Source organism: Podarcis vaucheri (assembly GCF_965113315.1).
Source record: "Podarcis vaucheri genome assembly, chromosome: 7".
Taxonomy (NCBI): Eukaryota; Metazoa; Chordata; class Lepidosauria; order Squamata; family Lacertidae; genus Podarcis; species Podarcis vaucheri.
In genome coordinates this window covers 61,949,790-61,962,010 of record NC_138765.1, presented here as the reverse complement: position 1 = coordinate 61,962,010, position 12,221 = coordinate 61,949,790, and the positions used below count along the sequence as shown (strand labels likewise).

Genomic DNA, 12,221 nt, shown 5'->3' with positions numbered 1-12,221 from the left:
ACACAATCAAATGCCTTTTTATTACATTGTTTTGGCGTTTCCTCTGCAGTACATTGGCTGTGCTCAGCTTGACAGGCTACAGGTTGTGTAGACCTTAATATGTTCCATCCACCTCAGATTTTCTCCTGCTACCTTTCTTGATTGGGGAAACTTCAGCTTCACAGGTCCACCCCCCACCCCCGGTTTCCTCTTGGATCTTTAAAAAACAAAGATTGAGTTAACTGATGTTTTCATTCTTCAGATGGATTGTGCATGCCATGAAGTATGAACTGAAGATCCGTGCAGGGGAGATGCCCCCCATTGATTTATACCAGCTGTCACCCAGTGAGGTGAAGCAACTTCTCTTGGATATTCTTCAGCCTCAGCAGCAAGGGAGGTAAGGAGCTCTCTCTCGCAGCACATCTCATGCTGGCATTCCTTGCTGATTGATTGCACAAACAGTGTTTTCTCTGATTTTCCTCCCCCCTCCCCTTTGCAAATGGTTCTTTCCCTCACAGTACGTTATTTTATCTTATTTTGAAGCCAAAAAAGCAAAGACAGACATGGGTGAGTCTATCCGCTCTCTTTATTGCTGTGCAGAGAGCTTTGCTCTCTCATCAGATTTTGATACCTCACTTGGCAGTGGCTGCCAGCATCTGGTGTGTAGGGTTTCCCTTACCTAGTTTGACACCGGGAAGGAAGCCAACGTAACCCAGAGGCCAGTTACTTAAGAAGTTTGTTTCAGCCAGAGCAGGATTTAGCTGCTGATCGCTGACCCCTTTCCTCTGGGTTGTCATTAAACATTGTCAGCAGGCTCAAGACACAACCGTGTTGTCTTCCTGAAGTGTACCAGTTCTGTAAATATGCCACTCCAGTATGATGACAATGGCAGACTCCCAACACAGAGTGTCAAGGCCAGATTGTTTGGTTCAAGACCACTGGTATTTTACAGGGGGGCTCCAGTCTCTTTATGCCTGGAACAGCATTGAAACCCAAAGTGGTAGGAAAGCACTGGATAACATGCCAAGATTCATTTTGTTAAACATGTAAAGTTTAGTGGAAAGAAATTAGGCTAATTTACTGATGTACTATGCTGAGGAAGATGTCTTTGCTTGGTCTATATGCAAGGAGATTTCACATATTTCTCCATCTGTCCTTAGGTATTGAGAGTGAAAGTGGTTGTAAGCTGTTACCATTTGGGAAAGTCAGAAAGTGCCCTTTCTGCTCTTGTGACTTGCACATGTATATGGGGCTCCCTTGGTTCGGGGCGTGAACTCAAAACCATCACAAAAGAAAGGCTGAATCGTTACAGAAATAGAATCCCTAAACCAGGATTTTTAAAGTATTGCCAAACTTTTCAACAGGCTGCCTGGACCCATTTTCTTGTTATTCTTTGGACAGCATCATCTACCACTAATTTGGATTTGGTGCTTTTGTGTACAAAGTGATACAGTACTTTTAAAATAACTCTGAACATTTGGAGCAACAACTTATCTGCCAAGCACATCTACGTGAATGTAATATCAACACCTTTCTTGCCTCCAAAAGGTGGTGTTTAATTTTCTCTTTGCAGGAAGCTCTGCAAATATTGATAATACAGCATTATCTTTTGAACTGGGGAATATGAGAAACCTGGTAAATGAGTTGCTTCCTTTCTCTTAGCCACCTTCTACGTGTGAAGATGGAGTTCACAGAAAAGCTGTTCTCCTAAGCTCTTAGCTTATCTCTTTATGAAATCAAACTTCAGAACAGCATCAGCAACATTACTCTCTCTCTGTTTGGCTACATAGAGATCTTCAAAGGGAAGAACAGTTCCAAGGAGATACTCTTGCCTTAAGCAGGCAAAAAGCACTTTGCATAATTTAAAAATCCAGTTAGCTTATTTCCTTTTCCAACTATAGCCCAGTAACAGCCAGACTTTCAGAAGATTCCTGCCCTTGATTGCGCAGAGCTGGGATTCCTTCTTGTATTGCAACTTCCAGAGAGATGGCTATGTTAGTCTGCTGCAACAAAAACAACAGGGTATTGTAGACCCAAAAAACTAGTACAGTGGAACCTCTACTTACAGACGTAATCAGTTCTGGAGGTCCGTCCGTAAGTCGATCCGGGTTGCTGGTAGAAGCATTGTTGTGTGCAGGCGCATTTGGCGGCAGCGTGCTTCTGCGCATGTGCAGACAGAGGCAACTGCTTCTGTGTGTGTGCAAACGGCAGAAGCTGCTTTTGAGCGTGTGCAAATCGCAGCAAACTCGGTATTTACTTCCGGGTTTACCGCGGTCGCAACTTGGATCAGGCCCAAGTAGAGGTGGTCGTAAGTAGAGGTTCTACTGTAAGTTTGTTCATCTACAGAAGGTTGCAGTGTGACAAATTTGTTAGTGCTTATGGTGCTGCAGGACTCTCGTTATATGACAGCTGTTCCCTGTCTCTACCATTTTGGGAATTTGCAGGGGGCATGATATGAACCTGTTCACCACAGGCACGTTTAAAATGAAAATGAATGAATACCTCAATATCACAAACCAGTCTTCCTAATATGATACTTGCAACGCCTCCTCCCTTCCCCAATGAATCCCTTGAAATGTGCGGTTTTCTCCATTCATCTACATTCCAGCTCTTTTACAAAAGCTCTGATAGTGAGATGTGGTTCAGTTGAAATGCCACCCAATAGCCATGCCTTTGGTACATCTAGCTCAGTCTTGTCTGCACGGAATGGCAGTGGCCCATCAGAGTTTCAGACAAGGGAACTTTTCTCACACCACCTGGCGATGCCAGGAATTGAGTTTGAACTTTCTGCATTCAAAGCATGTGCTGTACCACTAAGCTACCGTCCTTCCTATATCTTTTTACTTTCTGAAAATTGATAAATTTTAAGCCAGTTTCAGAAAGAATTTCCAACAACAACAACTTATTACTTGTATGCCGCCCATCTGACTGGTTGGCCCAGCCACTCTGGGCGGCTCCCAACAGAATATTAAAAACACGATAAAATATCAAACATTAAAAACTTTCCTAAACAATGCCTTTCAGGCTGTATAATAATTTCTCTGTTCATTCTGAAACACTTATGAATAGCTAAGAGGTGTGCACAGGCCTCAAGATTTGCTGTGTATCTATCTCTGTGGTTTTTGTTTGTTTGTTTTTTTACAACATTCGTTCTTATAGGGCAGGCATAGGCAAACTGCTCTCCAGATGTTTTGAGACTACAACACCCATCATCCCTAGCTAACAGGACCAGTGGGCAGGGATGATGGGAATTGTAGTCCCAAAACATCTGGAGGGCTGAGTTTGCCTATGCCTGTTAAGAGGGAACTAAAAATAGCTATACCTTTTTTCCCTCTTGGCAAAGGACTCCGGAGCCCCCTCCAGAGGGAATTAAGCTTGCCAGTTGCAAACAAACAGGTCCAAGCGCTTTTGTGGGGGAAGTAAAAGGGATTCACTATCCTCCAAAATCAGGTAATATCTATACTAAGCCAGGAAAAATCTCAAAAGCCATATTTTTGGGGGGTGGAGAGGTTAGTATCTTTATCTTACTTTCCTTAAATAATTAAGAGGTGGCCATGGTGTATATTCTTGCTTGTATATATTTTTAAACATTAGCAGCTTCACTCTTTCCAGTGCTTATTAGTGTTGGAAGGGGGCATCCTCTTATACGGGAGGTTTGTCCAGATTGCTGCCTGCAGAATACTAAATTGCTCCAAAGGATTTCTTTCCCCCAAGCACAGCAATGGATGAATTTTTTTTTTTAATTTAAGTAAAGCTGGTAGCTTTTTAAAAAAATATCATCGTCATTTACTGCTCCTCTTTAACAAATTAATTATCCAGAGCTCTTCATCACTCTGAAGGCAGCATTCCAGACAGCCTCACTTCTTGCAAAGCTCATGGACATAGAGAAACATAGTTAAGTAATGTACATAAAAGTAGAACATATAAAAAGCAGAGCAACATGAAGTTTTCTGCGGGCCCTGATCCAGCTCAGTTGCTGTGTTGCAGTTTGACATGGGGAGGGCTAAAGTCACCCTAAATTGCCTTGTTATTTTAACCTTAGCTGGGCTGAGCCCTGGGATCTTTAATTGCAAAAGAGAACAGGTGATGGTAACTTCCTAAATGAAATATAACTTTTTAAAATGATGCTAGGGCACTGGGCGACAGTTGAGATGAATTACAGGCTCAAGATTTGCTTACATTTTTCAAACGTGTCAAGATGTTGAAAATACCTGAAAAGCCAGGATGCTTTTTCGCTTGAAGGCTTTGACTGCCTCTAGTAGATTAACTTTCGGTTGTGACCCAAAGAGATTAATTTGGTTGATTTCCTTTGTTTTCCCACTTAAAGAGATTTAACTTCTTGAAAATCTTTAGACCTATTAATAAGGCACACGTTTAACTTTAACACTATGACTGTGAGGCTGAACATTTTGCTTTGTTCTCATTAGAGTCTACTTTTGTCCTTTTCATTAAAATAACCGTATGAAACATTTAGCAAGAAACGCAGCACAGCATGCTGTGTTTTGCATTATTGATGGATTGATTTTTTTGCTTTTATTTCATACTGGGCTTAATTAATCCACAAAGCAAGCATTGTTTTGATCTGGAAACAGATTGCTTTTGTGAGCTCATCAACATTTTCTTCTTTTCCCTCTTCTTCTTTTGTTTTCAGATGCTGGTTGAACAGACGTCAGATTGATGGTGCATTGAATCGAACTCCCAGTGGGTTCTATGACAGGGTGTGGCAAATCTTGGAGAGAACACCCAACGGTTTAATAGTAGCAGGGAATTTTTTGCCACAGGTAAAACCACCCACATGGGGCTCTGAAGTCACTTTTGTTTTTAGATGACTACCTTGTTTTCTCAGACAGGGACGCGGGTGGCGTTGTGGGTTAAACCACAGAGCCTAGGACTTGCTGATCAGAAGGTCGGCGGTTCGAATCCCCGCAATGGGGTGAGCTCCTGTTGCTCGGTCCCTGCTCCTGCCAACCTAGCAGTTTGAAAGCATGTCAAAGTGCAAGTAGATAAATAGGTAGCACTCTGGCGGGAAGGTAAACGGCGTTTCCGTGCGTTGCTCTGGTTCGCCAGAAGCGGCTTAGTCATGGTGGCCACATGACCCGGAAGCTGTACGCCGGCTCCCTCGGCCAATAAAGCGAGATGAGCGCCGCAACCCCAGAGTCGGCCATGACTGGACCTAATGGTCAGGGGTCCCTTTACCTTTACTTTGTGTTCTCAGAGAGGAAGCAAACATTCACCAGTGGTAAAAAAGCTAGGCTTGTAACTTGAGTCCCAGCAGGCGTGCCAACTTTAGGGGGCCGAAGGCACCTTGGCCCCCTCAATATTTGTTTTAAGGGGGTTGGGTCTCCTCAATCTGGAGGCAGCCCTGCATGTTTTGGAGAGCCAATGGCCAGTTCCTCCAGAGCGCTTGTCCTCTGTTGCCCGCACAATGCATGCCAGGCCCCCTCAATCTTGGGGGCGACCTGGCGCCCCTGAGTCCCAGAATTCAGTTCCTCCCCTCCCCATGGATGCTGTCATGCTAGTCTGGACACAAGCACAACAGAGCCTGCTGGATTAAGTCAAAGTCCCATGTAGTCCAACTGCCTTGGTACTGGGCACAGAGTTCCTATCCAATCAAGTTCTATTAATCGTGGAAGTGTCACCTATATGCATTCATCCCTTGTAGTGTATCCCTCGCTGTTAATGGGTATGTCCAAGATTTTCAAGTTTCTCCGTCCCCTTTGTTCTGAACTTAGGCTCAATTTTGAGCCTTGGTTCCTTATGTGTAAAACGGGAGTATTGGTGAGCTGGTTGGTAGTTTTGTAGTGCAAAGCACTTTAAATTTGCAAAGCCTTGCATAAATGCATAAGACAGTCTACAAATTCCAAAGAGAAGTGGAATTAATTGTTGATTTCTTGGCTCTTCAGTACCAGAAGAACCTTGGATGTGTCAGACTTGTGCATTAAAATAATTCCTTGTTCTGAAAGGAGCTTAATCTTACCCAGGCAGATGACACCTATAATTGGTTCAAATAACCCACTCACCACCTTGAAGAAATAGGGCGTGTGCTTGTTTTCAGTTATCAAACAACATATTTGCCAAATGCTTTCTACTTTCTAGAAATTGACTGATATTGCTATTAAAGTTCACTTAAGCATCTGCTTTTGTTTGTTTGTTTTACAGCAACCAACATTGTCAGACATGACCATGTATGAAATGAACTTTTCCCTTCTGGTTGAGGACATGTTAAAGAGTATTGATCAGCCTGAATACAGGCAAATCATTGTAGAGGTTTGTACCAAATGATGATGAGAGATATGAATTAGTTGTTTCATCTTACATTTTAAAAAAGCAGCAAGTGAATGAATGCAGTGGCGTAGCGTGGGGGGTGCAGGGGGGGCCGGGCGCACCGGGCGCAACATCTGGGGGTTAGGGTTAGGGGGCGCAAATCCACGGGTTAGGGGGCACAAATTACTTGCCTTGCCCCGGGTGCTGACCACCCACACTACGCCACTGAATGAATGTGTTCAGGGACTTAAGCCATGAAAGACTTTCAAAGAAAATGACACTGTCTCAGTCTTGTCTCAGTCTTGTCCTGTAGTCTCCTGACATCATAATTAGAATACAGTGGTGCCTCGCAAGACGAAAAGAATCCGTTCTGTGATTCTCTTCGTCTAGCGGTTTTTTCGTCTTGTGAAGCAAGCCCATTGACGGATTAGAGGATTAGCGCTATTAGCGCTATTAGCAGCTTTTAGCAGCTTATCTGCTGATCGGATCAGCTGATAAGCGGCTTAGCAGCTTAGAAAAAGGGGGGGAGGGGAAAAAACCAGCAGGAACTCGCAAGACATTGTCGTCTTGCGAAGCAAGCCCATAGGAAATTCATTTTGCGAAGCACCTCCAAAACGGAAAACTCTTTCATCTAGCGAGTTTTCCGTCTTGCGAGGCATTCATCTTGCGGGGCACCACTGTAAGTAGTAACAACTGTCTTGGTGATGTAAGAATAGCCCTGATGGCTCAGGCCAAAGGCCCATCTAGCCCAGCATCCTGTTCTATAGATGCCTATAGAAACCCCCAAAACCAGAACTGAAGTGTAACAGCACTGTACCCATTAGTGATTCCCAGCAACTTGTATCCAGGAGCACACAGCCTCTGACAGGTGAGGTAGAGCATAGCCAGCATGGCCAGTGGTCATTGATTGCTTTATCCTCCTGATGGACAACAATGTTTCTCAACTTTCCTTGGTCCTCAGAAATATATTGAATGGTAGCTAACAGTTGCCTAGTGCTGCACAGCAGGGAAGGGCTACAGCTCATGGGCGGGGCATCTTCTCTGCATGCAGAACATCCCAGGTTCAATCCCTGGTGTTTACAGATATGTTTGGGAAAGACCCCTGCCTGAAATCCTGGAGTATCACCGCCTGTCAGTGTAGACCAGGGTTTCCCAAATTTGGGTCTCCATTTGTTGTTTTTTGACTACAATTCCCATCATCCCTGACCGCTGGTCCTGCTGGCTAGGGATGATGGGAGTTGTAGTCCAAAAACAGCTGGAGTCCCAAGTTTGGGAAACCCTGGTGTAGACAGTACTGGGACCAATGGTCTGACTCGGTGGGAGGCAGCTTCCTTGGTTTTGTATTCCACACCCAGTGGTTTTATTTATTATCTTTTAAGTGCCAATTTGTGATGCAGTTTATGTGGAGTGATGGTGGAGACAACTGATGTTAAAAAGAAGAAGCCTCAGGTTCTGCACGTTGTGCACAAAGCTCCAGGGATCACTCAGAACCAGTTCTCTAGATGGTGACCACTGTTTGCTGATTACAGTGGTACCTCGGATTACATACGCTTCAGGTTACATACGCTTCAGGTTACATACACTTCAGGTTACATATGCTTCAGGTTACAGACTCTGCTAATCCAGAAATAGTAGCTCGGGTTAAGAACTTTGCTTCAGGATGAGAACAGAAATCGTGATTCGGTGGTACAGCGGCAGCAGGAGGCCCCATTAGCTAAAGTGGTATCTCAGGTTAAGAACAGTTTCAGGTTAAGAACAGATCTCCAGAATGAATTAAGTACTTAACCCGAGGTACCACTGTATCCAGTTCCCAGGAAATAGATCTTTAAGGATTCCCACCACCACCACCAAGTGTTGTTTCTTGCATTATTTGAAAATAGCAAAATAAAAACTAAGTTCAGCTTTGTCAGCTGCAAGACTAAACATTATGTTATGCGTCAAAAGAAAATTATTTGCTTTGCATGAAGTTTAAGTTTGGGGCGGGGAGAGGAACAGAGAGTTTTATATGAGTAAGTGGAAAGGAAGGCAGAACAGAAGAGGTGCCACAAATATTTCAAATGGCTTTTTCTTTCGTCACTGTATTTCAAATCCATGGATGTTTTATCTTTACCAGTAATTACACCTCTTATCCAACATCTGGCTATTATTATTTCTACTTCAGATCATTACCTCTATTCACACATTAAATACTAGTGGGGCACCCATGCATTGAAAGACTAGGTTGTATTGCTGGCTCCACCCTCAATCCTGCATGCCTAAGCTAACTCTCCTCCAACACACGGACATATGAAGAGGAACTGCTGTGTGTCAACAGCTGCTCATTTCTATGGATTCTTCTTTGGATGTCCATGCTCAGCGCACAAATGTTGGGAGCAGGGATGCACAGTTCTTTCTTCAAGGCTTGAGCACCCTAAATGTACATAATGTATGAATGGGGCTATTGTAATGATCTTTTGAATATTCCTCCACCATAAATGTCTAAGTGTTGGGTATATTTTACGTATGTTTTTAGTCATTTCTAATTTCCCATTTTACTTCGTGGCTTGAAACTACCCAGATTTTAAACTACCCTTGAAAGGGAAGGTAGTGTGTCTAAATCGTTTGCTTTTGTTTTATTCTTTAGTTGTTGATGGTTGTCTCCGTTATTCTGGAAAGAAACCCTGAATTAGAGTTTCAGGATAAAGTGGACTTGGACGGACTGGTGAAAGAAGCATTTCATGATTTCCAGAAGGACCAGAACAAGCTCAAGGGCACCGAGAAACAAGTCAGTACAAATCTCATGCCAAAGCCTAATGCAGTGGTGGCCAAACATGGCCTTCCAGCTGTATTGGGACTACAACTCACATCATCCATAGCTAACAAGACCAGTGGTCAGGGATGATGGGAATTGTAGTCCCAAAACAGCTGGAGGGCCAGGTTTGGCTACAACTGGCCTAATGCCTATTTTGCTCTTATTTCTTACTAGGATTGATTAATCCACAAGGCCAGTGTGTTTTTTTCATTTGGTTTGTGAGGTGTCCCGCAGTCTTCACAGGAGCAAATTTCGTTAAAATTCTAAACAATGTCACATTCACAATGATTCCACTGTAACCTTGTGCTAGGATGGCTCTCCTCACCCTTACTGTATGAGATTGATGAATAGCAACTTCTTTATGGGGATCCTCAGGAAAGAAATAATGTTTGCGCAGGCATGCACAGCTCTGAGCCTCTTTTTGCCAGAGGTGTTGGCAAAGTTTGCTGCACTTTGGCCCACATATCAGCTTCAGGGGCTTGTCTTAAAGAATAGACGAGCATCATCAGAACCTTTTTCTCTCTGGCTCAGATCAAAATCCACGCTTGAAAATTATTCCTGGTTTATCCACACCTGCCCACACAACCTTTGTCTCTGTTTCTGTAAAACAGTAGCTTCCAAAGTTGTTCCTTCTAAAGCACTGATGGCCAAACTTGGCCCTCCAGCTGTTGTGCGGCTACAATTCCCATCATCCCTGACCACTGGTCCTGTTAGCTAGCGATGATGGGAGTTGTAGTCCCAATACAGCTGGCGGGCCAAGTTTGGCCGTCACTGTTCTAAACCATCATATTGATGACATTCTGCATGCTTCTAAATACAAATGTGTGAGATGGGTTGTTTCTTCCCATATCGTTTTTTTAGAAAAGGAATGGGGCATCTGTGGTCATAGGTTCTAAATCACTGTATTTTAGAACATGGAGCTATATCGCCATATATTCTTACATATATTAGTAAAGGTGGCTGCCTCGTATCTAAATGGCAGAGCAAGCAACTGTTTCTCTCACATGCAATTTTATTTCTCATGTTTCTATCACACCATTCTTCCAAGGAGCTGGGGGTGTTGTTCCTGCCTCTCCTTCCTCCACAGACACTTTCGTTCCACAGCAGCTCTGTGTGCTGTGCTAAGCCTGGAGACACTGATTGACCCAAGGAGTAACCACATAGTTCTGTGTCTGAATTGGGGATTTGAACCTGGGTCTTTCTGGTCCTCACCTGATACTCTACAGAGGCTTTTATTGCTGGGCAAGGAAGAAAAGAATAGAAGTTTTCTTCCTAACGAGCAAAGCTGAGTCAACCTTCATGCCACACTCCTACAGGAAGCAAATCAAGGAATTCTGTAGTTTACAGACGGGTGGCTGAAATCCAATGCTTCACCCAAAGTGTTTGTGGAAGTACATAATCATAGAATGGGCACCAGATGAAACAGACACCTACAATCTTGCACATTTCTTTTTTCAAATTCTCCCTCCCCCGTTCCCACCTCCCTTCTGCTGGTTGTCTGCTCCTCCTGCTACCACTGTCCCATCACTGCCCATCTGCTCCACCCTCTCCCTCCTTCCCCTGCCGCCACTTGCGTCTGTAGCCCACAGGAGCTCTGCTGTGCTATCCGTGCCCTCGAAAGCCACAGGCTTCTCCATTGAGCCCAGGGGGAAGGTTCACTATCACTACAGGGCACACAACCATGACCATGCCTCCTCCGCCACTCATCTCCTTGCTTGGGGACAATTGCTTCTTGCAAAAGGTGAGCCTGCAGCTTGATGAGCTCTGTACCTTTGGCACCAATGAAGTGGTGACTCACTGAAAAACTATGGTATGATCTGCGGCTGCCTTCCCACGGCCTAAAGCTTATGTTCTGAAGCAGCATGAGATCTCTGACTCACAGTGTTTGAGACAATGCATATCAGATTTATTTATTTTTTGTCTGCCTCTGTTGCTGTTAAGAAGCTTCCTTGTTCCCACTGTCTCCCTCCCAGTTCCCCATTTGCTATTTGGTTGGAATCCAAAATATTTATCAGACTGCATGACAGAGAATGTCAAGTGTGTGAAGTGCCCTCTTCATCACCACCCTGCTTTTCCATCTGTGGCTCCCTCCTTGTCTTCAGTTGTGTCTGATTGTTACCCATCAGCATTGTGACTGAGATCAAACTGTGTTTATCTTATGCAGGATGACATGACTCCCTTTTACAACACTCCTCCGCTGGGAAAGAGAGGGACTTGCAGCTATTTGACAAAGGCGGTGATGAATCTATTGCTGGAAGGCGACGTGAAGCCCAGCACAGATGACCCCTGTACTATTAGCTAAAAGCAGGTGGACAGGATGCTGTATCTTTAGCAGTCTCGTTTGCTTGGCATGTGATGTTCAATTCCTCACTGTTCAAGGGGTGCCGTTCGGGTCCCTGTTATAAATGGCCGCCGTGACAAAGCTCAGACACTTAGGGTAGCAAAAGCACACAGCTGATTCTGTAGTAGCCGAGAACCTCATTTAATCAAGCGCCGTATTCCTTTCCTGCGTCTCCAATGGCAACCTGCACTCTCCACCTAAGCACCGCGGTCGCGAGTCGGCAGAGCAATTGCATGAAACGGCTCGTGCTGATTGAGACTTTGGATGTTTTAGAAAAAATTAACTGGGCTCGTATTTATAGTTTAAGCATTGCTTGGGAATGATTGCAGTGATAAATTTATTTATGTAATAGTGAATTAAATGTGCGCTGAAAAATTTATCAGCTCTCCCCCTTCATTTGTATTGTAATTCATTATTGAAAGGCTTCATTATGAATACTGGATGAAATACAGGCATAAATTTTAAAAATAAATGAGCCCCGTGTTTGAAGTTGAGTTACTTGTTAACTCCAAGAAGATAACTGTGACTTTGGATCTGAGTGCTCCCAATGAAGCTCAAGGATAAAATAAAACAACTGTGTTCTATATATGCTTTAGAATATTTCTGTGATCAGTTCTTCCGTTTAATAATTGCTTAGCATGCTAATTGCTTAAACACATTCGTTTTCTGCAGTTGAAAATGGGAAATAATTGTTATGCTGGAGAATATCTTTTCACATCACAGATTTTTCTTTGGCCCAGTCCAGACACCTTAAGGGACATGATTTTAAATTAACCTTTAGAGAAGGTCCCCTAGATCAAAGAGGACAGTAAATCATATTAGAAGAAATGCCCTGAATGAAAAAGC

The 12,221-nt window shown here is 43.7% G+C and overlaps 1 protein-coding gene across 8 annotated transcripts in view; it reads left to right on the top strand.

Annotated features, from left to right (window-relative positions):
- Positions 1–11,959, top strand: part of PHKB (phosphorylase kinase regulatory subunit beta) — a 137,643-nt gene extending 125,684 nt beyond the window's left edge. For all 8 annotated transcript variants that reach the window (XM_082232869.1, XM_082232870.1, XM_082232873.1 and 5 more), the window contains 5 exons: positions 242–376; positions 4,631–4,760; positions 6,139–6,246; positions 8,867–9,007; positions 11,199–11,959. In XM_082232869.1, the coding sequence (XP_082088995.1) occupies positions 242–376; positions 4,631–4,760; positions 6,139–6,246; positions 8,867–9,007; positions 11,199–11,336 (652 nt within the window). In that variant the 3' untranslated portion in view covers positions 11,337–11,959. The remainder of the gene's footprint in view (positions 1–241; positions 377–4,630; positions 4,761–6,138; positions 6,247–8,866; positions 9,008–11,198) is intronic.
- Positions 11,960–12,221: the final 262 nt, after the last annotated feature.